The sequence below is a fragment of the Erpetoichthys calabaricus genome, chromosome 6 (genome assembly GCF_900747795.2).
Source record: "Erpetoichthys calabaricus chromosome 6, fErpCal1.3, whole genome shotgun sequence".
Lineage (NCBI taxonomy): Eukaryota > Metazoa > Chordata > Cladistia > Polypteriformes > Polypteridae > Erpetoichthys > Erpetoichthys calabaricus.
In genome coordinates, this window is record NC_041399.2 from 116,591,974 (window position 1) to 116,619,274 (window position 27,301).

Here is a 27,301-nt window from a genome sequence, read left to right on the forward strand (position 1 = left end):
CGCTATAGTGCTAGGAACCTCTCGCTAAAAACACTTTTTTTAATGAGTTTTAAGCACAGGGGAAAAAATGAACAATTGAAAAATCCATAATTTAATAAACCACCAAGAAAAGTAACATTGCAACAATGCAGGCTACGAACCGATCACTGTAAATAGAACTGAAAACAAAAACAAGCCTTCTTTACCTTATACGTCCCTCGCTCTCTCTCTCCCGCGCCTGTGTGTGTGTGTGCGTGCGTCTCTCTTTTGCGAGCCTGGAGCGCCTGTGTGTGTGTGTCTCTCTAGAGCGCTCCTGTGTGTGTGCGCGCGATTCTGTCGCGTGTGCTCCTGTGTGTGTGCGCGGCTCTCTCTGTCTCGTGCTGCCTCTCTCTCAGGCTGCCTCTGTGTGTGTGTGTGTGTGTGTGTGTGTGTGTGTGTGTCACACTCTCTCTCTTGCTCGCTACACAGGAAATGCACAGGGAGAGACTGAACATGTACAAACTGAAAGGGAAACTGGCTTGTTCGTATACTGAGTGTGTGGTCGTGAACCGAGGCAAAAGTTTGTCAAACTTTGTGGTCGTAAACCGAGTTGTACATGTACCAAGTCGTTCGTGAACCGAGGTTCCACTGTACCTACATTCTTTACAGTATCATAGGTGGCTGTAGAGTACTTTAATAAGGTGATGGTGGTGGTGGCACCAATCGCCACAGCAGAAAATCAGAAAGGAATGCGGAAAATAGTTAATGTAAGTGGCACTTAAAAGCATCTGTGAAAAAGGCAAATTTTATAATGCTGGCTTTTAGTAGTTTTTGTAAAAATGTTCCACAATATCAGCTTGCTGTATCTTCATTATTCCAGATTTTTGGTACATAACTGCACAAAGTTGTCTCACCTCTTCTTTTACACTTAGCTTTTGTATATAACATGTGAAAGTGTTGCATTTATGAGTTGCTTTATCTGCATACTGTTTATCTCACATCTTAGTCACAGGAGATTTAAGTTGAGATTTTGTGTCATTTGCTGTATTTGAATTACTTATAACTTAACATTACAAATAATGTTTTTTTACATCTTGAGTCCAAGTATACTGGTTTTAGGGTGTGATACATTACTCATCAATTCATAAAGACCACCATGTTGCAAGCTGTATGTAGAAAAATGTTGGTCAATTAAAAAGCCTTTGTGAGCAGAAACATTTGACTCTAAAGGCACTTGATCAACAAAACAAGAATTTAAAGAAACAAAACTGCTAAGCTGCTTCCTTTGTAGTATGTGAAAATATAAGTTATAGAGATTTGTATATGGACAATACACATCTTTACCCCAAATATGAAACATTTCTTTATCTACTGTACATACACTGTACAGTTGAGGCTTTGCTAGAATCCCAGTTATATGTATGAATTATACTTTCTACCAAAATAAATAAATAGATAACACCACCAAACAAAAATATTACTTTCATAAGAATGGATAACTAAATAATCAAAAAGAATGTTGGAGGAGTAAGGAATTTCAATTCAAATGATGAATAGAAGTCCATGCTTCATAAAATACACTGTTCTTCAGTTTGTGCAAAACATGGTCTTATTCAGCTGTAATCCACACATAATAATTTTGAATAATTTTGTCAGAGGCTTGTCTCAATTTGTCACATCTTGTGAATGGCCTCTGTCCCCTGTGTAGGCTTTAGCTAATCACTGTAATCTCGAATGAGTTTTATCTGGAGTAAGTCCTGATGGGACACTGCTGCTTATTATTAACAGTCTTTTGTGAGTACTTGCACTACACTGCTGATGTGCCTCTTAACATGTTCAACTGGACAAATCCTAGCCCACCTGTAATAACACAATTGGAAACATTTTTTTTTTCAAATTTCTAATAAAACAGGAAAAATAAGTCGCCTTACAAGAAACAATTCAGAAGATTTTTTAAAATCTGGCAGACATTTATCGATCTCGTCTTCAGTTAATAAAATTTGATGAAATATTTTTAATCTTTCTTCGGTATCTTTAAATGATTACTTGTATTTAACTCTTCTGCCCAGTCATAGAAAAAAGAAAGGAGAAATCTGATCTGAATGAAACAATTTGACATGTATCTTACTGATCAGTAATTTGTTCATTGTATTGAAGCACTGAAATCAAATGATTTTTTTTAAAAAAAAGGAAGGCTAGATGTGTTCTTATAGGATACATCCATCCATCCATCCATCCATTTTCCAACCCGCTGAATCCGAACACAGAGTCACGGGGGTCTGCTGGAGCCAATCCCAGCCAACACAGGGCACAAGGCAGGAACCAATCCTGGGCAGGGTGCCAACCCACCGCAGGACACACACAAACACACCCACACATCAAGCACACACTAGGGCCAATTTAGAATCGCCAATCCACCTAACCTGCATGTCTTTGGGAGGAAACCGGAGTTCCCGGAGGAAACCCACGCAGACACGGGGAAAACATGCAAACTCCATGCAGGGAGGACCCGGGAAGCGAACCCGGGTCTCCTAACTGCGAGGCAGCAGCGCTACCACTGCGCCACCGTGCCGCCCTATAGGATACATCATTTAGATATATTAAATAATTCTACATCACGTGCATGCGGTGTTAGCTACTGTAATATATTATCTATATCAGACTTTTGGTCTCATCCGTTATGGGAGATAGACATCTGAAACAAAACTCAGTTAGCGGCAGTGTTATTTTTTCTCTTATTTTTTATCATGCCGAGGTATCCTGTATTTACTCAACTCGAAGGGGTTAAATTACAGTATATGCAAGCATATATAAACATGAGTGGCAGAAGAAAGGCTGAGAAAGAAACAGAAAAGACAGCTAAAGCTTCATCCAAGCCTAGTGAAGCATCAAGTTCAAGCTCAAGGTACGGCCTGCCAGAGACTGACCTGAAACAGATAGGTAAAAGCACAGATTTCCCACGTCCTGATGCTGCTGCATCATCTCCAACTGAGAGCGGAATTGGGAGTGAATGCGCCAGCGAGTTGGATGAAGAGTGTTCGTTGATTCCTGAAGGTTAATTGAAACTGAAAATGGCCTTACCTTCCATGTTGTCAACTACTCCTCGCAAGCCAGCAACATCGACTTCAACCACGGAGCATGGAGAAGACCGAAATGATCTGCACGAGCTGAAGGTAATGATCGCCACAGTGGCCACTGCTCTCAAGGGGGACATAAAGGAGCTCAAGAATAATATAAAGGATATAAATTATATAAGGAAAGAAATAAAGGACATACACAAGACAAAACAGAAGCTGCTTCACGATATTAAAAACCAGGAAAATGTTTAAGTAATTGCTTTGAGGCACCCTTTAAAGGTATGCTAGAAAAAATTGAGGATAAAATACAGGAAAATGCATCTAAGTTTGAGAATATACATAGACTGCTTGGCACTCAGTTTGAAGACGTTAAGCAAACGTTCATGACATGTATTGAAATAGCTGAATAGCTGGAGACAGACTAGCTGCACTGGAAGATGTATGCAGAAGGAAAAATATTAGAATCGAAGGTCTCCCTGAGAATCGTGAAAATCCAAACCCAGTGAAATTCGTAGCTGTACTATTCTCTAAAATAATTGGAGAGAACTTCAAATCAGATACCGAGATAGCAGCAGCTTACTGCATATGTGGATCGAATACCTCAAAACCTAGGACTCTCATTGTGCGTTTTGAAAAAATTATATATAATGTCACTTCCCAGACAGAAACGAGATTATACAGGTAAAATTCCGTATAATTTTCATTACAATGAAGTATTTTTATGACCCCGACAGTTTCCCCATATGACACGAGTCTATAGAAATCTTGTTACTACGAAATACATTCAGCAGATGCTTTTATTACAACGAAGTGCTCAAAAGATCTTGAAATGCCTGAATGAATCATCCACACAGCAGTTAGTTCTGTGGTTGCAACTCAGTTGTGCACAACAATCCCCAAACATAAACATTGTAAATTTTTTTTCTTTCTTCGATCTTTCCTCATATTGTTTTTTTGTTGTTTTTGTTTTCTGTGGTTTTCAGTGATACTTTTTGCTTATTGCTTGTCAACATCTGAAAAACATCCACTGGAATTTAACTCAATGTCGCCCTCCTATAGAAACGGCAGACACGAAAAACGATAATAGTTCATATTAGGAAAGAAAAAAACTTAAAATTTTTGCAGCTCTCAATTCCGGCGAAAAGATAAGACGTTGTTAGTGAATTTGTCAACTTTCTTGAAAGACCGAGCAAAAAAAGAAGAAAAATCTCGGGTGCCAAATGTATGCGAACTGCTGCATTTTAAAATGTCAAAAAAAGCAGTTTTTATGTGGTTCAGTGATGCTCGTTCAAAAAACATTCCTATTAATGTGGCACTCATTCAATAAAATGTGAGGTTTTTAAACTCTCTTGGGACCTCCCCCAACTGGACAACACACCAAAGAGCATCCCGAAGTGCGATCACTGCGTCTGTGGAAAACTGTTTAGCTATTGCCGTGGCAGCAGCAGCCTCAATGCTCTGCTGCGGCTTTCCACCTAAGCAAACAGAAAAGGTCTCGTTGGGTAATGCAAGGAACATTGTATATGCAGGGAACAGTATTACTTGTACTTGGCCACTAACTTAGCCACATCCGTTCCTGACTGCTGTGTCTTTGTATAGGAGAGTGGCAGATCCCGCTATAATAAATAACCCTGTTGTTCCTGTTTCAAGCTGAGTAAAGCTGGTTTTGCTAAAGTACTGAGACTCAGCCTCGTGTTTTGGGGTGCAAGACAGGGACTTATAGCGCAACCGCAATATTTTAGGATTTGCTTCTGTGGCGCTTCATTGAACCGCTGTGAACCTGCTGTTGCAGGAAATGCTGAGGAAAATTCTCGTCAGCATAACTTGTAGACAGGAGGAGATTAAAATTAACACAAAAGAAGCTATTGAAATGATTGCAAACGCCTGGATGCAAGTTAAAGAAAGCACTATAGTGACAAATACAGAATCTCATTACTACGAAATTTTCACTACAACAAAATATTTTTTAGGTCCATGGCAGTTTGTTGTAATGGAATCTATACTAATAAAAGGCAAAGCCCTCACTGACTGACTGACTCACTGACTGACTGACTCACTCATCACTAATTCTCCAACTTCCCGTGTAGTTGGAAGGCTGAAATTTGGCAGGCTCATTCCTTACAGCTTACTTACAAAAGTTAGGCAGGTTTCATTTCGAAATTCTACGCGTAACGGTCATAACTGGAACCTCTTTTTTGTCCATCTACTGAAATGGAGAGCGGCTCCATGGACGTGGGAGGCGGATTTGCGTAACGCGTCATCACGCCTCCCACGTAATCACGCGAACTGACTGTGAACGCAGTTAAGTGCAGCTACTGCGGAAACCAAGCACAGTGAAAACCGTAAGTTTAAATTAAGTTTATAGAAACACTCCCGCCGTTTGCAATACCATATTCGCGAGATACAAGTTTAATGAGAGCAGGCAGTCAGCTAAAGAAGGGAATGAATAAATAACTATAATCGTAATAAACGAACAAAAAAATATAAAAGCAGTACTTCGCCGCTGCGATGCGCAGGGATATAAATTAAGTTTATAGAAATGCTCCCGTAGATAACCACCCATACAATCAGATTGGGATTCATACTACGAATGTCTGCAATGTAATTACCCCGATCTACATGCTGTCAAATGAATGAACCACACGCCGTGGCACAACCTTAGGTGCTTTGCCTCTAGCGCTGACGTCCGAGGTTCGATTCCCGTAAGGGAGTGCAGTGAGTGTGTACGCCAGATGAGCCCACAATTACGGCGAAACACGTGTCACGTACTAGATGACTTTGTAACAGAGTTAAAATTGCTGGAGCGAGAAACTTTTAACTGCCGGGTCATGTCGCGTATTCTCGGGTAGGTACACCAAAAATGTATACATTTATGCATGTAATGGGCAAACAAAAAATGTACTATACCCGAAAGCACTGCAGTAGTACTCAATGTATCTTTACTTCTTAAATGTTAACGTTTTACTGTTTAATAATTTATACGCTTCTTATATGTTGTTCAAATTCTTTTATCAAAATACCAGTAACAGCGTACTGCACGATAACGTGGAGTGAATATACTTGACATAAGCATTCATGTTATTTATCCTCTTTCTCTGTACATTTACCGTTCATTTGCTCAGAGGTTAATGCGCTTGAAGCTTACTGAGCAGCTCTTCACCCTAGCGTCCCGCTGCTTCTCATCTTTCATTGGCAATCTTTTCATGTTAAAACTGATTAAGTTACTTTTTGTATTGCGATAAATTAGTATGTTTTCTTTAATTTTTCAGTTAAGCTGGCACTTAAGTCTTCACTCTGCCTCAACAATCATTAGCGAAGGTGGTAGGGAATGAAAACTGCACCCGTACGCATCCGCCCATGGCCGCCCTGGTGCGCGCAGCTGTGAGTTCATTCTACAATAAAATAAAATAAAGATAAAAAGACTAATAAAATCATCACCTCAGAAGTGGATAGTAGACGTGACGTGGTATATGTGTACCACATTTCAAGTCAATAGGTGAAACGGTTTGCGAGCTACAGGTGATTTAAAATCCTGGACAGACAAACGAATAGCCACGGTAGCGTATTATACAAGAAGATTTTACTGTTTAATAATTTATATTTATATACAATGTGCTTCTTATATATTACTTCATATTCTCATATGATAATGATGTTAATGTTGTTTATATTGATTTCTATGTTATTGTAAGTGCTCTTTATTCGTGGAAAAATAAATTTGGCAATTAACAAACTTATTTTATAAATACTACATTTTATTTTTTTCTCTTGCACTCAGTGAGCGAAGCCACTGGGTAATCAGCTATAAATATATATATATATATGTAGATATGTACTGTATATACTGTATATGTGTGTATATATATGTAGATATGTACTATATATATATATGTGTATATATATGTAGATATGTACTGTATATATATGTGTATATATATATATGTAGATATGTACTGTATATATATATGTGTATATATATGTAGATATGTAAATATGTGTATATATGTGTCTGTGTGTGTGTATATATATATATATATATATATATATATATATATGTGTGTATGTATGTATGTATGTGTGTATGTATGTATGTATGTGTGTATGTATGTGTAGATATATGTTGATATGTGTGTGTATGTATGTGTATATATATATATATATATATATATATATATATATATATATATCGATGTGTATATGTATATATATATATATATATATGTGTGTGTATATGTAGATATATATGAGTATATGTAGATATGTATATATATTTATATATTTATGTATGTGTGTGTATATATATATATATATATATATATATAATATGACAGCAACACTCATAACAATGACAACACAACTACATTGACAATCATGTTACGTTATTTTTAAAATGTTTCCTTTTCTTTTTCATAACCTATTTAACACACTACTTCTCCGCTGCGAGGCGCGGGTATTTTGCTAGTTTTACCTATATTTGAAAATAACCACATTCGTATTTTCCCTGATTTCTCACCCTCAACAGCTGCTAAATGTGCTGCATTTTACAACATTAAACAGCACTTATGGAAAACTGAGATCAGCCTATTGTATCCCGCAAAACTGAAAGTGGACATTCAATGCAAGCTCTACATTTTTACTTAATAGCGCTTTGAGTACTGAGAAAAGCGCTATATAAATGTAATGAATTATTATTATTAATAGGAGGAAGCAGAAAAAGAGCTAAGAAAACTGATCCTGACACTTTTTTTGAAATACGATTGTGATTCACATCTGGTCCTGGTATGGCAAGGAAGATGCAATTTTTTTTTTTTTGGACTATTTAACATCATACTCTTGATTTATTGTATTAAGGCTTAATATGCTTATCCAGGACTCCTGTTTAACATCATTCCCTGGGCTTACTCTCTCAGGACTGTTTAAGATTTAATTTTATGCTTATAGTTTTTGGACTGTATTGTCAATAGATATCTCTATTTTAATCCTTACATGCTGCTGCTGGGTGAGGCTTGTGTTGTTTTGGACATGCTCTGTCTCTAGGTATGTCAGAGGACTGGGACTTTGTGAAGTGTAGTCTAGCTTCATGGGGAGGTCAAAATGTGGGGGTTGGGGGGAGAGAAAGAGAGCAAGCTATTTCTAATCTGCCCTTTTAATCCTTATAATTATAAGTGCCAAAGTAACAATAGGCTTCATGGCAAGAATTCCTGGAAAAATTGGAATTTGAGGTCAAAGCTGTTGTACTGTATGTAATAATGCACATTTTAAATTAAGACTACAAAATGACAACAAAAGTTTTCATGACCAAACAGTTAACTTTGTGATTTGGAATGTTAAAGGTCTTAATCACAAATTAAAGAGAAAGAAAATATTCTCTCACCTAATAGGTTTAAATGCTAAAATATTTTTTACAGGAGACCCACTTATTAAGCAAAGATCAGTTCTGGCTGCACAGAGACTAGACTGGTCAAATATTTCATTCCAGCTTTACAAAGAAAACTAGAGGTGTAGGAATTTTCATACATAGAACACTCTCATTTGTAGTGTCAGATGGAGTATCTGATCCTGAAGGAAGATATGTGATCGTCATGGGTAATTTATTTAACTGTAAAGTGATTTTTTATAAATATCTATGCACCCAATGTGTATGAATGGGGATTTAATCCAAAACGTATTTGCATCCATTCCCAATGTGAATACTCATAAAATGACAATAGCTGGGGACTTTAATTGTGATTTAAATCCAGACTTGGATAGGTCTCCTGCCACAGGGGTGATGCCACCTAACACTGCAAAAACAATTACACAGTTTGCAACTGATCACAACTTATCAGACCTCTGGAGATTTCTAAACCCAAACTCAAGAGCATATTTCTTCTATTCAACAGTGCATCACTGTTACTCAAGAATTAATTATTTCTTTATATATAACAATTTTTTGCCTACGATTAAATCTTGTAAGTACAACACTATTGTTGTGTCCAACCATGTCCCTTTGATCATGGAACTAAAATCATTATGCCTCACATAATTCATCTCGCAGCTGGCATCTTAACCCACTTCTGTTAGCAGATGAGACCTGTACAGAAGTTATTTCCAAGCAAATTTATTTTTTTTATGGACAAAAGCATCCTCAGAGGTCTCTGCAGGAATACTCTGGGGAAACTGAAGGCTTTCTTAAGAGGGCAGATTATTTCATATCTTTCCTACAAGAATAAATTGGAACCCAAGAAGGTATCAGAGCTAATCAGTGAAATTACCAGAATAGATCAAGAACATGCCAGGTGTAAAATGAGGCACTTCATAGGAAAAGGCAGCTTCTGCATGCAGAAATCAACCTCTTGGCAACTAAAGAAACAGAATAACTGTTTTTTAAATCAAGACATCATTACTATGAACACAGAGAAAAAGCTAATAAGATCTTAGCAGAACAAATCCAGAAGCAGAAAGTTTACAATGCAATCCCAGCAATTACCAACACAGACAGAGACAAAATCATTGACCATGAAAAAATAATGCACATATTTAGAGACTACTAAAAGTCTTTATATTCTGCTCAGTTTAAAGAAGACAAGACCCAACCTAATATGTTTTAGGATACATTACAAATACCACAACTACATACTCTCAGTGCATTGGAATTGGATAAACCTCTGGCATCAGAATTACTAGATGCTATAAACTCACTTCAGAGTGGGAAAGCAGCAGGTCCTGATGGCTACCCTGCTTAATTTTATAACAAATTCTCAATTAAGTTAGCTCCCCTTTTATTAGCAACATTTACAGAAGCTAGAGGCAATAAAATTCTATCTAAAACTTTTCGCCAATAATTAATTACCGTCTTTCCTAAGCAACATAAGGACTTATTACTAATGTGTATCATACAGACCAATCTTACTTCTGAATAATGATGTTAAGGTACTTTCCAAAGTTTTAGCTAGAAGAACTGAGAAAGTGCTTCCTTTCGGTAATATCGCAAGACCAAACCGGATTTATTAAAGGCAGACACTTATCTTCCAGTCTTCGACTCCTGTTTAATGTAATACATTTACCCAGAAAGTCTAATACCCCAGCGATGATGATATCATTGGATGCAGAAAAAGCATTTGATATGATTGAATGGACCTACTTTTTCAATACATTGGAGAAATTTGGGTTTGCTGCGAACATTTGTGCATGAATCAAACTACTGTATACCTGTCCAGAAGCTTCAGTTTGTATTAACAACATTATTTCAGACTACTTCAATCTAGAATGTGGAACTAGACAAGGATGGCAGTTCACTGTCAAAATGCTTATGAGATAAAGGGGATTATCAGAGAAGGAGCTGAACAGAAATTTCACTTTGCAGATGGTATGGTAATAAATATATCAGATCCACAAAATAATGTGCCTGCTGTCCACTAACAGAATTTCAAAAGCTTTCTTGTCTCAGAATTAATTTGAATAAAAGTGTGCTTTTTCCAGTGAACTCTCAAGCACACAATATTAGATTGGACACCTTCCCTTTCCTCATCGCAGATCGGTTTAAATACCTAGGGGTGACTATCACAAGTAAACTTGAAGCTCTTTAGCAAAAAAATTTTGCAGTGTGCATGGAAAAAATTAAGCTAGACTTGCATAGACCCTTCATCTCACTTTAGCTGGAAAAATTAACACTGTCAAGATGAATTTCCTTCCTAAGCTTCTTTCTTTATTTCAAAGCATTCCAATATACATCAATAAATCATTTTCTAAAAAGTTAGATTCAATCATAACCTCATTTATTTGGAATTCAAAACATCTACATATCCATAGGGCGACCCTTCAAAGACCTAAGGCAGAAGGTGGCATGGCTCTACCCAACTTTCAGTTTTATTTCTGGGCAGCAAATATACAAGCTGTAAAAACCTGGACAATGACACAAATAGATGAACTTACACAGGCTTGGTCTGCAATAGCAGTAAAACCCTGCAGTACTTCTTTATTTTCCTTGCTTTGTACCCCAATAAATACAAGTTTCCAATATACTAATAACCCAATTGTGCTTCATTCACTCAAAATATAGAGAAGGTTTTATCCGTGGCACCTCTGCACGATAACCATCTTTTTCCACCCTCTCAAATGTATGCAGTTTTTAATGTCTGGAAAACATTCAGGATTCAATAACTTAAAGATCTGTACATAGATAACGTCTTTGCATCCTACAAACAATTACACTCCAAATATAACTTTCCAGCAACACATTTCTTTCACTATCTACAAATTGGAACATTGCTAAACAAAGCCTGCCCAATTTTCCTCACCTCCCACCTACTTCTATTCCGGAAAAAATATTGATCAGTCTTGAGAACTCAAACAGCATTTTTGTAATATACTGTACAAAAACATTTTAAAATTCCTCCCTTTTAAATATCCCAGAGTACAGTGGGAAAAGGATCTCTCACTCAACATTTCAGAAAAGGAGTGGAAGGCAACAATGCACAGAATTCACTCTAGCTCCATATGCGCAAAGCATATAATTATTCAACTTAAAATCATCTATCGAGCACATCTGTCTCCTTTAAAATTGTCCAAAATGTTTCCAGGGCAAGATGCAACCTGCAAACGTTACAATCAAATTCCAGCCTCATTGGGCCATATGTTTTGGGCATGCACCAAGTTAACATAATTTTGGACAAAAATCTTTACATTTTTTTCAGACAGCCTTGGTGTCACAGTCTCTCCTAATCCACTAAACAGCTGTGTTTGGTCTACTCCCAGATGGGTTTAAGGTGGAGAAGGACAAACAAACTGTAATTGCCTTTCCTTCACTATTGGCACATAGACTTCTCTTGCTCAGCTGGAAGAATCCTAACCCACCTCTTTTAAATTAGTGGGTAAATGATATTATATATTATTTGAAATTGGAAAAAATCTAATTCTCACTAAGAGAATCTGTGCAAAACTTTTTTAAAACCTGGCAGGATCTAATAACACTTTAGAATAAGCATTTAAATTGAGGAAGTGGATTCTCTTCCATTTTTTTATTTTGTATTTTATTTTAATTAATTAATTTATTTACCCTACTATTAAAGTTTTACTCTATTGGCCTAGCTGTCTTTCTCATGGGTCGGGGTTGATTTGATTCAAATCTCATTTTTTAAAATTTGACTTGCTTGTATGGAATTTTATTTGATTTTAATAAATTCAATAACATTTAAAAAAAGTAATAATATAGATGTTCCCTGATATTTTTTGTCTCCTGGTAGGCAATTATCCATCTAAAATAACATTTTAAATGTTAGCAAACTTTCGAAATTGGTTTTACTAGTATAAAAGCTTGCATGGACTTTCTGGATGAATCAAAAAATTATAATTTCACATGGAAGGTGATTTGTAAATAATGATTTTAGCTTAAACTGCTATGATGAAATAAAGACTACCAAATGAGGTAGCTGTTATTTCCTTCCATTTTATAAGCCCTCTTTTTCATTATATAGTTTCAGGGAAATAAAACAGTGTTACAAAATTAATAAATGGACGAAAATATGTTGACTAGGACAGGATTCTCAGAATGAGGTTAAAAGCAAACAGTTCATTAAAGCAGAATTTGACTGAATGCCCTTTGAACAAGAAATTTGTTAGAAAAAATTGACAGCTTTACAATTTTCCTAAGACAAGGGTTGAAAATGAGTGTTATAAATCACAAATGTTTGATTATGGCAATAAAAAAAAATATCCACCAAAAATTCTCTAAAAAAGTGTCTAAAATTCCATAATTCATTTTGCCAACAGATTTTTTTTTGTCTTAGACTCTGTTTTGTCTATTTGTTTAATGGGTTTTATTTTTGGGGTTGCGAGAAAAATACTATGTGTATTTTCGTATTGTACTTCAAACATTACTTGCTGAATTAGGTTTTATTTATTTTTCCTCATGTATACTATGTACATTTTGTTTTTAGAAGAAGAAATATTTAATTATGCTACGTTACATAAACCACTGAAATTAACTAATTTGTCCTGGGACATAGCAAATTCCTTTATTGTAATTAGATGCAGTTGTCAGCGTAGACTAAAGAATTTAAAATAACACTTTTTTGAATGACAGAAGTCAATTATACTTTCTATTTCAACTGCATTGTGACTTTTTTTTAGTATGTAATAAGGCATCTTAATTGATGTCTCAGAATGGTAATTGAGGTGCCATATCAACATTTAGAAACTATGTAGACCTTAAACACTGAATACAGCATATTTAAGGACAATCATGGCTCTTCTGGTTAGGTTTCCTATGTCATGCTTTTGCTTTAATTAAATTTTTTTATGTTTTATGCACAAGGCCAAGAGCATGTATCAATGTAACTCATTTGTTTGTCTCATAACATTTCTTAATGATGAGTTGCTGACAGAATTAGAAGGCCATCAAACTGTCAGACACTTTAATGTTCTCTAAATACATAGCTAAGAAGAGGAGGTTCATAGCATGTTTTGGTTAAAATTAGATAATCCATTTATTCTATGACCCATAAAGAAGCTTACATTTTTGTAATTACTGAGAATCTCCATTGAAAAACATGTTGATAGGTCATCCCTTAAGTATATAAAGTGCAATATAAATAAAATTTATTATTATTATTATTATTATTGCCTATAAATATTGATTGCCCAGTAATCCACAGAGCTCAGAGTTGGAGGTGGTTGGGGGTTGGGTGAATGCTGGTAAAAGCTTAGCGGCATCCAAATTGAAGCAAACTGATTTAATTCTTAAAGTTCCTGTGAAATTTACTGTGACAGAGCTGTCTGTTTGTATTAGTTTACATGTTTCTGTTCAATTTCTGGCATTCTTAACGCCGAATGAATACCAAAACCACTCTCACATTCCATTACACACGATACAATCCACATTTTGAAATCAGTGCTACTACTCTGAAAAAGTCTTGTAATTGGTCACGTACTATTATTCACTTGCTATAACAGCTCTAGCAAGTGATGAGTAGGGAGATTTTAGCATCTACAGCCCTTAAATATGAGGTGCTTTCCTTTTAAAACCTGTTCTGATATGTAATTCTGTCACTGACAATCAAATAACTTGAGTCCGTCTTTGCCCAAAGCAAATGCATTCCCAAAACTCCTGCCCTCCTTCAATGATTTAACTTTTTATGCAAAGCAAACAACAGTATTTGACCAACTCCTTATAAAACTCATTATAAAAATGAAGAAAATGTGATTTCATTAAAACTTTCTTTTTTGTGAGCATACCTTGTTTGAATGTCATTTTGTGGGTATACTTTTATTGTAATTCCATTTAAGATTTGTATGTATTTATTTTTGTTGCGAAAAGGTGTTCTTTGCATTACTTATGGATTACTACAATTACTCAGTTGTTTTTTTCCGCCACCTCTCTAAAAGGGGACCTGTCCCACTCAGGGATTAGCACAAACTGGTTGCTACAGAAGCTCAAGCCCCTGTTCATTTCCCCTTGTTGGCCAAGGTGACCTTTTATTTAATTAGGAATGCTTCCCTCCTGGATAAATGGAGAAAAAGCAGTGAGCAGTAATTGGGCTTGTTAAAGATAAGTAAGCTGTTTACGATCACATATGAAAATAAAAAAGGGTCTTTAACACTAGAATTACCAGAGTCTACGAAAAAAACTTGTAGATCTGGCCCACCTTAAAACCGTTCTCACCTCTCTTTTGTCTTCTAATTGTGCCGATTAAGACGAGCAACAAGCAGCCGGCTATTCCATCCCCCACCGTTTTCCCAGCTCATGCCTTGTTTGATTATCTGGGAGTGACTGAACTGCTGGAGTTTTACAGTGGAAATAATAGATCATTATATGGAACACGCGCATTTCTTGTGTGTGCTGTTTCTGCAGTAATCTGTGTAAACACATTGTTAAAACAGAAAGTTTTTCATATTGTAGTAATAAATGTTACAAAATGTAGGCATAAACTATAGAATGTGTGAAGCCTGACGTCCAAACATCAAATAAACACTTTCACAAAAGGTTCAAGAATAATATAACACCTTCCATGGCGTAAAGCTAAGATTTGCAGATTCAGAGCACAGCAGCCCTGCCGTGCCTTAGAGACCCGCTGGGGAGGAAGTTTTTTTTTTTTTCTTTGTAACCTCAAACGGACATAAAATTTATAAATTGGTATGCACTGTAAATCGTTAAGTTTAAAATGTCGATCGCGGTTATTTCTGTTGATTAATTCTTGCTTTTTTACTTAGAGTCACAACAGGAGCTTATTCAGCTTCTGATCTGACTCTAACAGCGCCACAGTATAAATTCACACCCGATCTGACGCTGTTCGTTTTCAAATAATATTGCATTACTTCGATGATGTTTTCTGATTGGTACTATTGGCGTCATAAAATGATTTCATCAAAACGTCACATATATTTGTCTCTTTCTTTTTTTAAAATATGCGTTGATCACCGGCAGCATGTTGTAGCACACAGCAACTGGCCACCTGCATGTTCTTGCGCGCACTGAATAAGACAGCACTATATGCAATCATCAGATTCAAATGTTAACAGTTCACACACACACGCAAGGATCGTCTTTCTTACATTTACAACGTGTGTACCCGTTACAATGTACTCACTTCTCTCTATGCTGTGGTTTCTATTACACACCTGAACTGGAACTGGAAATTCTCTGATGTGGAATCAGTTCTGTATGGTTGTGGGCGTTGGTGTGAGTGGTGGACATAACTGGGAATTACAGTGAATGTGTGTGGTGTTTTGAGATAATGAATAGAGCTGCAAATTACAGGTGCTTGTTCAGTGTAATAGGAACCATAACACAGAGAGGTGTGTACACTGCAACAAGTACACATGTCGTAAATGTAGGAAGGGCGCTCCTTGGGTGAGCTATAGTGTGTCTTTATGTGAAAACAGCAGTGTCAGATGGGGAGTGTCTGATGATTGCATATAGCGCTGAAGTTACTGCTCTTTACTATGCTTTCCTCTGCATGTCCTGGAGTACAAAAGAAACCGCATACAGCAACATGTGGGGACTGGCAAGATTGGGAAAAAAAATGTATCGTATGTATCGTGATACACTGCAGAGCTATAGCGTTTCTTTATGTGAAAACAGCAGTGTCAGATGGGGTAGGGATGGATCCTGAACACGACTGAGAGAATGAAAAGTGGATAAAAAAAACAAAAACAAAGCTAACCTTTACAAATATCATAAATTACACCGGCTGTTACAGACTGAAATCAAATGTATCTTTTTATTCTAAAATAGTAAAAATAAGAGCAGTTCACTTCTCAAAAAGAAGTCGTGCAGGATCGAACTCATGACCTCTTGATTCCCAGTCAGGAACTGATACTGTTGCGCCACAGCGGCAGTATTAGTAAACGAGTGTCAGTGTCGCACACTAAGGCGGCTTTTTTTTCCGGCAGTTATATTTTTGAATAAAAGCGCACTTGTTCTGTTATATTTGTGCCTTTCGTGAAAGTGTTTCTTTAATGTTTGGACTTCAGGCTTCATACATTATATAGTTTATGCCTACATTTTGTCATTTACTACTAGAATATGAAAAACATTTCTGTTTTAAAAATGTGTTTTTACTGTAGAAACAGAACACACATGAAATGCGTGTGTTCCAAATAACGATGTATTATTTCCACTCGAAAACTCCACTTCACTCCCAGATAATCAATCAAGGCATGAGCTGGGAGAAGTCTGTGCACGTTCTAAGTCGGTGGGGGGAACGGAATAGCCGGCTGCTGGCAGCTTGTCTTTATCTACACATTTAGAAGACAAAAGACGATGGCGGAGAGGTGCGAACAGATTTAAGAAGTGATTTAAGATGGGCCGGATCTACAAGTTTTTTCGTAGGCTCTGGTAATTCTAGTGTTAACAGATGTGTGACTTTGCTTGGGCAAGCTTGTTTATTTTTTTTAAACAGACAAATAAACAAAATTCCTAGCACAGAAGTGAAGCTAATAGATTTCAATCGGAAAATAGTCCACACTTTAAGTAATTCTGATGCCCTGTGTACTGGCACATCTACGTTTATTCAAGCTCCGGTCATTTTCAATATACTCGAATGGACCAGTGGTGGAAAAAATGGTAGTACAGACACCAAGTACATGTAAAGGAAAGCAATTCTTTATTTTCAGTGCCAGAAAAGAAATCCTGTTTCATGCAGTTAATCTCAGTCCTCCAGGATTGATAAAGAATAAATATTTATAACAAATGATAAAAAAGTGCAAGTGAAGCTATAGGGTATTTGTAGTGGCTCAGATAATAAAGGCGTTGAAACAGCATGACACTAATCAGACTTTTATTCTTCTTCTTCCTTCAGACGAGACACAAATCATAGAGGACAAAAAAAAAACACCACCAAAAGGCAAAAGTGAAAAAAATGGCACAGGCACAAAAAGTATGAAAAATTCAGTGAATCTTACTACAAATATACACTGTATGTACAGGAGTGCTACTTAAAAGGATATTATCAGATTTGCTCTACAAACCTCTACTCTCTAAACACCAGATGGTCATGAGATAAGCCCTGTTAGGCATCGTATCAGTTTTATATGCCAGTCTATGTAACAGCACCTGAGCAATCATAATTCACATTGACCTGGTACAACCAGTTGGTGACATAGTCGAGATGTTCCCCTTCTCACACAGCCTTGTTCCTGGTGAAAGTCCTGTATTTCCCAGCATCTGTGTATCGTGCGTGCAGGCAAGTGTACATGCACACGCCTCACTTTCAGGTAACTATCTGAACTTTCTTTTTTTTTTTTCCCCTCCAGGACCTTACCTCTCATAGCTCTGTGCAAATCCAGCTAATGTGCTCCTCTTTTCTCCTGTTATGATCACACATCAACTCAAAAAAGAAAGTTGTGCATCAGTAGTTAATGGCAACTGAACTTTAAATTATTATTGCAAATGATATTTTTGTCACATTTGTGATGATTTTAGTCACTCTCAGGGGCCCTGCAGTGTCTTTCCTACTTATACAAAACAGCAGCTGTTATATATTTATATATAAATTTTATCATCTTTGGCAGGTTGGGCAAAATTATGCAATGTAATTCTGCCCTGGCCCTGTATTGCTTCCTACCTTGTTGTTTATGCCATGAGGCTGGTGTGCAGCTCCCAATAATCCTAAAATTAGATTCAGAGAATGTGATAGGTAGTTATAGGACAAAACATTACTCAACTTTCCAAAAAAATTGATATCTGTGTGATCCTAATTTTTGAATGTCAGTTTAAATCTCCTTATCTAATGAATGTTGTACTCCAAAACCAGTCAAATGTTTGCTGTCATTGTAACTGCAGTGCTCATCATTCCCACTAGGTGTCAGCAATTCTGAGATATTTGGACTGGCCTTGGGCTTTATAAACTTCTTTGAGTTGAGGTTCCTCACTTAACGTTACTTGAATTCAGATAAAATGACCAATACAGAATGTTGAGGAGAGTACAGGTCTGAAATGTTTGTTTCCTCAGTAGATCTAAGAATTTAATAGAGAATGCATGGCTGCTGGCATTGATATGGCTCCCCACTCACTATGAAAAGTGCTTTGAGCAGTGAGAAAAACACTATATAAATGTAAAGGATGATGATGATTATTATTATATTGGAGATAAACATATCCAACTTGTGTGCATTGTATGGTGTTTCCTCACAATAACAATAGATGGGTTTGTAATAGAGGTAATATATACTGCATGTTTGTGTTGTTTCTCACTTTTCTTTCTCAAGTTAAATAATTTCTTTACTCTGAATCATGTTTTGCAAGAGGCAAAATATGCTTTTTCATAAGGAAAGGCTAGACTTTGTTTTATGACAGGGTGAGTGGTTCACATATATGATAGATTTTTAAAATGGAGCTGTTGCATCTCTGGAAAGGCAGGCATCCAGTGAAATGATTTGAGTATCTTAAAATATGCACCACTATACTAAAAAACATTGGCTTAATCAAGGAACTGCTCAACAACTGGATCTGCGAGGTGGATTTAGAAAGCCTTGGAGAAGCTTTAATTTTTATCTAGAGAAAATGTAGTAAAATCCTTATATTATTGTTCATATGTCACTCTTTCATTAGAAAATCCCAGTGGGTAGAATCTTATCCAGAAGCTTCAACAGTAAATCAGGACCAAGGAATACCGGTCCAAAGTGTGCTGTGGGAATAAATGTGATTTTGAAGTTAGGGTTACTTTTACAAAATTGTGATATGGTTGCTTTAGTGTTAAGCTTTATTTAGAAACTTTAATCAAATAAAATGCATCTTATTGAACTTCTTGAATTGGGAAAGCCTGACAATCATGATAAAGCTATAAAGATTTTTAAATATGTCTGTTTTAAAGTGACTGAACTCCTGGTTTTACAAAATGTGCTTTTAAAACATAATTACCCTTGAAATAGTAATTGACAGTTTTTTTTGGGAGAGGAATACTGCTGTGTTCAGTGATTAGTGTGGAAATAATTTTTATTTAAAAAACAGACATATGAGGGATGCAGCAGAGCCACTTGGGAATGGTCTGTAGCAGATCACAGATAATATGGAAATAAAATCTGTCTGTAGCTGGTTAGCACAAAATAACACTATAGTTAATATTGTGAATACATGTGCATATCCTGAATATGAAACTAAAATAATGAAATTGTGTGCTTACATTTTCAACCTATTCAATAATTCTGAACTAGGAGCGATTAATTGATTAGCAGTACTTCCTGTAAACTACATAACACTAACTGTTTCAGAATTTTCATGGTAAACATAGTGAAATCAGGGCAGAGTGGTGACTCTGAGGTTAGGGATCTGCACCGGTATTCAGAAGGTTACTGGTTTGAATCCTGGAAATGCCAGAAGTGACTCTTTTTGGTGCATCTGTCTTTTATAATTTCTAATAATTTACTTTCAGAAAAAGAAACATGGTCTGCACACGACTAAATGCTTAGTGAAGAAATGAAACTCCTCGCCAATGAGTAGCACAAATTATGTTGTTGTGGAAGAAACTAGTTCCTTGTTGTGATATTAGCAAAGATTACTTCCCATCATCACTAGCTTTTGTCCTCAGTGAGCTTTATTTGATATTTCCCATATTTACAACTTCAGTTGCCCACAGTCGGTGAATCTACAGACTGTGTATTTTCTTTTTTTACAGTTACACCACGGTTTATTCTCTTATTCTTTTGTTTTCAATCCTGGGTTCATATAAACAATTCTAAACATTTTTTCACCATTATTTTTATAGTCAAACATATGCTATAAATGGTTTAAGTGAGCATAAGAAGTTTAAACTTAGATGAGACCATTTGGTCCATCATGCTTATTTGAATAGCTAATTACTAAAGAGACAATATAAATTGACTAAGATATTTAACACTAGAATTACCAGAGCCTACGAAAAAACTCGTAGATCCTGCCCACCTTAAATCGCTTCTTAAATCCGTTCACACCTCTCCGCCATCATCCTTTGTCCTCTAAATGTGCTGATAAAAGACAAGCTGCCAGCAGCCGGCGATCCCATCCCCCAACCGACTTAGAACGTGTGCAAACTTTTCCCAGCTCATGCCTTGATTGATTATGTGGGAGTGAAGTGGAGTTTTAGAGTGGAAGTAATAGATCGTTATTTGGAACACATGCATTTCATGCGTGTTCCGTTTCTACAGTAATCTATGTAAACACATTGTTAAAACAGAAACTTTTTCATATTTTAGTAATAAATGTTACAAAATGTAGGCATAAACTATAGAATGTGTAAAGCCCAAGTTCCAAAGATCAAATAAACACTTTCACAAAAGCTTCAAGGATGCTACAACCAGTTTCCGTGGCGTAGCGCAATAAAATTTGCCTCTCAGAGCGTTGCAGCTTTGCCGTGCCTCACAGACCTGAATTCAATTCCCCGCTGGGGATAAAGTGTTGCTTTTTTTTTTCTTTTTAACCTCAAACGGACATAAAATTTATAAATTGGTATGCACTGTCAGTTAATGAGATCGTTATATTTTCATGTGGGATGCTCCTTTTAAAATATTTTTTTAACAATTGAGACTGCAATTAACATGAACAACTGTCCTTATAACTTATTTTTAAGATCCATAACACACAGACAGACAGAGCACTGCGTAATAGAGAGACAGACAGACGGACAGTCAGAGATATACAAATAAACAGGGAAGGCACATGTACTGAAAGAAAAAAAAGATCAACATGTGCGTTGTTCCTACTGCACTGAATAAGCTCACGTGCTCTAACATCACCCCTCCCCCCATCTGACTCTCTAAGTAACAGCACAAGTACAGACGCAAACAAAGTGCATGTGTGTACTGTATAATATTAACAAAAAGAGCAGCTTACTACTGAAAACGGCAAATATAGGAGTGAGTGGGGATCGAACCGGGACTCTTGATTACACTTCACTTTTGTGAAAGTGTTTATTTGATCTTTGGAACTCAGGCTTTACACATTCTATAGTTTATGCCTACTACATTTTGTAACATTTATTACTAAAATATGAAAAAGCTTCTGTTTTAACAATGTGTTTACACAGATTACTGTAGAAACAACGATCTATTATTTCCACTCTAAAACTCCACTTCACTCCCAGATAATCAATCAAGGCATGAGCTGGGAAAAGTTTGCGCACATTCTAAGTCGGTGGGGGGATGGAATAGCCGGCTGCTGGCAGCTTGTCTTTATCAGCACATTTAGAGGACAAAGGATGCTGGCGGAGAGGTGTGAACGGATTTAAGAAGCGATTTAAGGTGGGCCAGATCTATGAGTTTTTTCGTAGGCTCTGGTAATTCTAGTGTTAAGTTATCAACATAAATTACTTACTTTAGTTTTAGTTTTCTTTAGTGTTGTAGTCAGCAACCAGTAACTGCATCCCTATTTTTGAAAGGTAATTGTGTTAGTACAAGAAGAGAGGAGTAAAGAGGACACCTAGGCTTCTTTTAGTAATAGTATATTCTATACAAAATTGAATATGCATAGTTTTTGAAGCATGCTCAAGGCATGAATCAATCTCCAGGAAGTGTATACACTAACAAGTGGACATTTTCTTAAAGTTGTAAGGGTTTTGTTTTATGCTTGAATGTCTTCTTCACTGGCCACATTTATCTGTTTTAATTAAAAATAAAAACGTGGCTTGCAGCAATGGCAGCAAGACACAATTAGGGAAAATGTATTTTCTTAAATATGTGATGTACCTCTAAATGTTACCTACAGTATTAATTTATGCAAGACTTTCAGAATTTACACATTACCTGTCTTCACAATGATATATTTGTAAATATTTTGAAACTGTCATGCAAAAATGTTGACATCTTTTCAACAATATGTTTACAATCTGAAGAAATAAAAATTGATGTAGTTCTTGAGGTTAGTACAATATTTGCTAGTCTTACCATTTTGATTATTGACCTTTCTCACTTCACCACACGTAAAACCAGTGATGATAGATTTTTTATAGGGGGCAGGGGCAGGCATGAAGAGAGAAAGATAAAATATTTATTTCCTGCCCCTTGAATTATTAGATGGTTAGTGCCTTCCATTAATTGATATGCATTTTTTTCTGTAAATACTTTGAATGTGTACAAGATTCTTTTCTTTGCTTTGCAACATGAGAAGGACAGGAACAAAAAAGAGTCTAACAGCACACTGTGAATGAATGGCATTTAAGTTATCTTATGCCTGACCAGCAAAGCATAGAGGGAGGGTTTTCCTTATCCAAAAATGTAGTAAGATTCTACATAAAAATACAGCTCAGAGCTACTTCTACTATCAATTCTCCTTACAGAGCTAAATACTTTTGCTGGACGTAGACAGTGGCTTAGTGGCCCTTCTGCATGTATATGTAGTATATAGAGAGCAAATCTGTGTTTAGCTCCACTTCTGATTTTCTTTCTGGCTGGTTGCACGTGGAATTGGCTCAAGGTAATGGCATGTGCCTCACTTTTAAATATTCCTCATACAGTGTTGTCAAGAGCTGATGGATTAAGCAACTAAACTAGCTTTTGGCAAGAAAGGCGTGTGTGTGTGCGCGTACGCACAGGCCAGGACAAGGACAGCAAAGCTTTTGATTTAAAAAAAAAAAAAACAAAAAAAAAAACTGCTTTGTTTCACAGAGTGTGTATTCATAGCTTTCATTCCTGTCCTAAATGGTAGACTTTCTTTTCCTACAGACAAATAATGTAAAAGCAGAGCTGTAGAAATTGTCATTTCCTACAAGGAAACTTTTTTCTTTATTTAAGTGTGAAAAAAATATGCAAATGAAAAGTATCTCTTTTTCAGATGTTTGTAGGACAAATGATAAAACAAAAATTTAGTTTTATTTAACTCACTTAAGTTGAAAGTTATTACAGTCGCCTTTCTGCTTAAACACCTTTTTGAAAATAATTGGCTTAATTGGCAATTGCTGCTCTGTCTCTGTTCCCCTGTGTTTTGGTGGGGTGTTTGGGGGAGTTGAAGGTTTTTCTTTCTTAAGTCTTGGTCAGAAAAAAAAAGGCCCGCATGCCATGTTGAAACATGCTGCTTCTGAATGCAGGATATTGGGATGTGACACCTATGAATGCACGCACAATACAGCACTGTTTACTGACTGTATCTGTTTTACACTGATTAAAAGTGAGCTAGACTGTCTAGCGGAGGCGGGGAAAGGCAGTGATCAGACTGCCTGTACTACTGACAGGAGCCACTCCTGGGAATATTAACAGGGTGGGTGCACAGGAGTCCCCCGGAGATACCTACGGAGAGACAGCTTCTGCTGGAGCCCTGCGTCAGCTTGCTTTTTACAAGTACATAGGCGGAGCAAACAGCAACTCTGCCCTGGCCGGCAGGGAAACAATGAAGATGGACAGGTTTATTGAAAGGAATAGCACACTGAAGACGTTTCTGATGACAGCACAGGAAGATATACCTTTGCCTACCACCCAGCAAGCAGAGAAGGAGTGCCACAATGTACAAGATAAGTTGTTTGCAACTCACTTGTCTTTGGACTTCCAGTCACAGCTTCACCAAAATCCTGCCCACCTCTCCAGTGAGGTGCAGGTTCAGCTCAGACAGGGTTTTCGAAATTTGCCATCCCGTAACAGAAAGGCATTCAGCATGTATGGATCCCCCAGCAAAATTGAATTTGTGCTGAACTGTCAGCAGAGGCCGAAGAGCATATGCCTGGCTGAGAGGGGCAGGCCACCAGAAGAATATCATTCTTTACCAAAATCGCCACCACCACAAATGCAGAGCACTGTGAACAATCTGTTTGACTTACTTAGGCAGCGCAGGGGAAAAAAAGAGCATGCAGAAGGAGATACAAAAAGAGGTCTGGTGGAAGAAGTTATATCCCCTGAAGAGAGTCTCTTAAGAAGAAGGATGGAAAACAGACGTCGACCACTGAGCATGACATTTTTGGAAATCAATAGACTTACTCAATACAGTGACCATTCTGCACACCAGGATGACATATATCAGAGAACTGTGGGATTTAGCCAGACCAGCAGTGGCTCTACTTTTCCAAGATCTGGTTTTTTGTGGGGTAGTGCCCACCGATGGAAAATGTTTGGTAAAGCCAACGGAGAAGATGGAAAGCCTGGGCAAAAGATCAAAAAGGATGATAGCCCTAAAGGAACATTTGCATCCCTAAGGAGGAGTTTAAGCTTCAGGATTAGGAAAGGACGAGACAAAAATGAATTGACTGGCAAGGATGCAAAGGTCCGAGCCAAAAGTGACAGTGATGCCAGTCTTTATCCTCTCAGACCCTTTTCCTATTTGAATGGAGGTGTTTTACCTATCCAGTGCACAAAAGACGAAGGAGTTTTTAAGTATATGCAGCAACAAAAAAAAAATGGAAATATATGTTCTACCAATGATGAGCTCACCCGGGTCAAAGAGGATGAGCAAAGTGTGTGGCAAATCCTGACCAGTCGATTCAAGAAAAAAGATCAAACATCTGTTGGTACATTGCAGATAAATGTCGAAACCAAAGAGCCAAGGAAAATTCCCTGGGGTAGGAATAAGCAAACAGTACCTGTTGCTTTCAGTGAAAAAACCACAACCCAAAGTAAGTTTCTTTTTGATGGTTAATGAAATTCAGTTATTTATAGTTTTTGTATGGTAATGTTGGCTAATGTTCTGCAGTTTTGTAAGGAAAGAAAGAGAATGCTGATTTAGCTAGACTAAGATGGTTCAACTGTTTTTCCCTCAGTGTTCTTAATGTCATTTTGTCCATTTTGATTTCCTGATTGTACTGTTTTTGTTGAAAAATATGCTTCTTGCTGGGACAGAACTGTTAGGGTCACATGTGACAGGAAGACCAGGTGGACTAGTATTAACATAATGGCCCCCACCAAATCATCTGCAGAGCTCTTTCAAAAACTTTAGAATGTCTTGGTTAGCCAATCCATTCCAGTTTTTGATAGCTCCGAGTTTTTGTTTCATCACAAGCCTTATTGTTGGTTTAGCATGCCGCTCTGCTGCCTGGCATGCAGGGCATATGCAGGGTCTGTGATTACTTTGTTGGAAATCATTACACTCCAGTGTCAACAAGCAATGCTGAATAAAGAAACATTTTTTTTTTTAAAAAGCACTAGTTGGTTATTTTTGTTCTACCTTGTTACCTGTTTACATGGGGCAATATTACTACATGAAATTTGCAGGAAATTTTTGTTTTGCTTTTTAGGCTTGGTCCAAAAATAGAGAACAGGTTTAAGTCCCTTGCTTTTAAGCAAGGATCCAGATCTCCTCTTGTTACTCACATGTGACCCTCTTTATTTGAGGCTTATTATCTGGTGCTACTGGGGGCAATGTGCTATTGACAATGACATAATCCACTAATGCTATATAAACCAGTGGGATTAATTCTATCTCATCTATTGCTTTTAACTTTAGTGCACCTATTCCCTCTCCCAGCTTTTTAAACTGATAGGTTGACCTTTCATCTGTTTGGTTTTTGTCTTTACCCTGCCTGCTGTGTTTATTATTTGTGCATTATAGTTAAAAGCAGGAGGGCAATGAATGAATTTTCTGAAAAAAATGAGATTTTGCTAGATGCTAAAGTAATTCAAATGCAATAAAATAGAAGACATATTAGTTATTAAAACAGATTTCTTTTAATATAGATGTTTGAAAATAAAGGTTATAATAGTCTCAGTCCTATACTAGTTAATAACTAAATATTGTCTTTGTTTTGACTGCACAACAATATTTTCTATTTTATTGCTTGCAGTAATAGTATTCCCCCATACCCCCCAATGCATTTGTATCCTTTGACATTTAGGTTTGGATGGACTTTTGATTACATTTCTCATAAATATTTTTTGTTCAGTGAATAGCATTATTTTGGTTTATTTCCTTAAATTATAAAATATATTTCTGAAAAGCATTTATTTTGGTCATTGTCTATTTTTTTAATATATGTGGTAGAAGGAAAAATAGAATTTGTACTTTTTTTTTTTTTTTTACCAGAGTAGCACCAAAATATTATTTTTCCTTTTATTTAAAGGCCACTTTTAAATGTAAATGTTGGACAGGCATCTTTCTTTAAGTATTTGTATACATGTTTTTGTCATACTGGGAAGGTGGAAGTAGGGGCTTGAAAAGCTACTGGAGTGGGCCCCTCAGGGTGTTTTCTTTCTTGAGAGTGGGATTCATATTTCAGAGCTTCACCTTTCAAGTTTTCACAAGATGGGCATGTAGGATTAATGTATTGATATTATTGTGTTAGTGATAGCAACTTTCCTGCTATGCCAGTGACACATGAAGAAGCATTATAATAGGAGACAATTTTTTGTAAACTCATAGTGGTAGAAGATCATTCAAATGAGGTAATTACCTCTGGTACTCCAAATTTGTGAATAGGAAAATATTTATTTACAGATATATTTGCCACATTTTCATATAAGGACACAACTTAATGTGTTTAACAAAAAGTAAAAGAAAAATTATAATTCCAAAGATCACAAACAAACAAACAAACAAATAAATAAATAAATAAATAAATGCATGGGGAAGTCCAAAATAGAATAAACAAATTAAATTACTTTTGTAAGTAGTATCTGGTTATTGTAATGGCAAAGATCAAAGTCTGATCAAAGTCTAGTTGTTCAGCCCCATGGCCCTTGGAGTCTCTTGCTGGATGACTATAGTATTATTGTTTCATAATGTTAAAAATAAAAAATAACAAAGTGAATTATATGAAAATGCTGCCCTGACCAAAGCACATCCTGAGGCATTTACCTTGTTGCCGGCCCTGGATGCAACAATATTTTTAGCGCATTAAACAGGCTACATTAATGGCAAAACTTAATGCGTTAAATTTCCCAGGCCAGAACTATCATTAATA

At 36.5% G+C, this 27,301-nt stretch overlaps 1 protein-coding gene across 2 annotated transcripts in view; it reads left to right on the forward strand.

The window, feature by feature from the left end:
• Positions 1 to 27,301, forward strand: part of agap3 (ArfGAP with GTPase domain, ankyrin repeat and PH domain 3) — a 1,735,421-nt gene that overhangs the window by 408,629 nt on the left and 1,299,491 nt on the right. Inside the window, exon 1 of one of the 2 annotated variants that reach the window (XM_028803880.2) lies at positions 23,618 to 25,021. The exons of the other annotated variant lie outside the window; for it this stretch is intronic. Within the exon in view, the coding sequence (XP_028659713.2) occupies positions 23,809 to 25,021 (1,213 nt within the window). The 5' untranslated portion in view covers positions 23,618 to 23,808. Of the gene's footprint in view, positions 1 to 23,617; positions 25,022 to 27,301 lie in introns of those variants that run through there. 2 annotated transcript variants of the gene reach the window in all.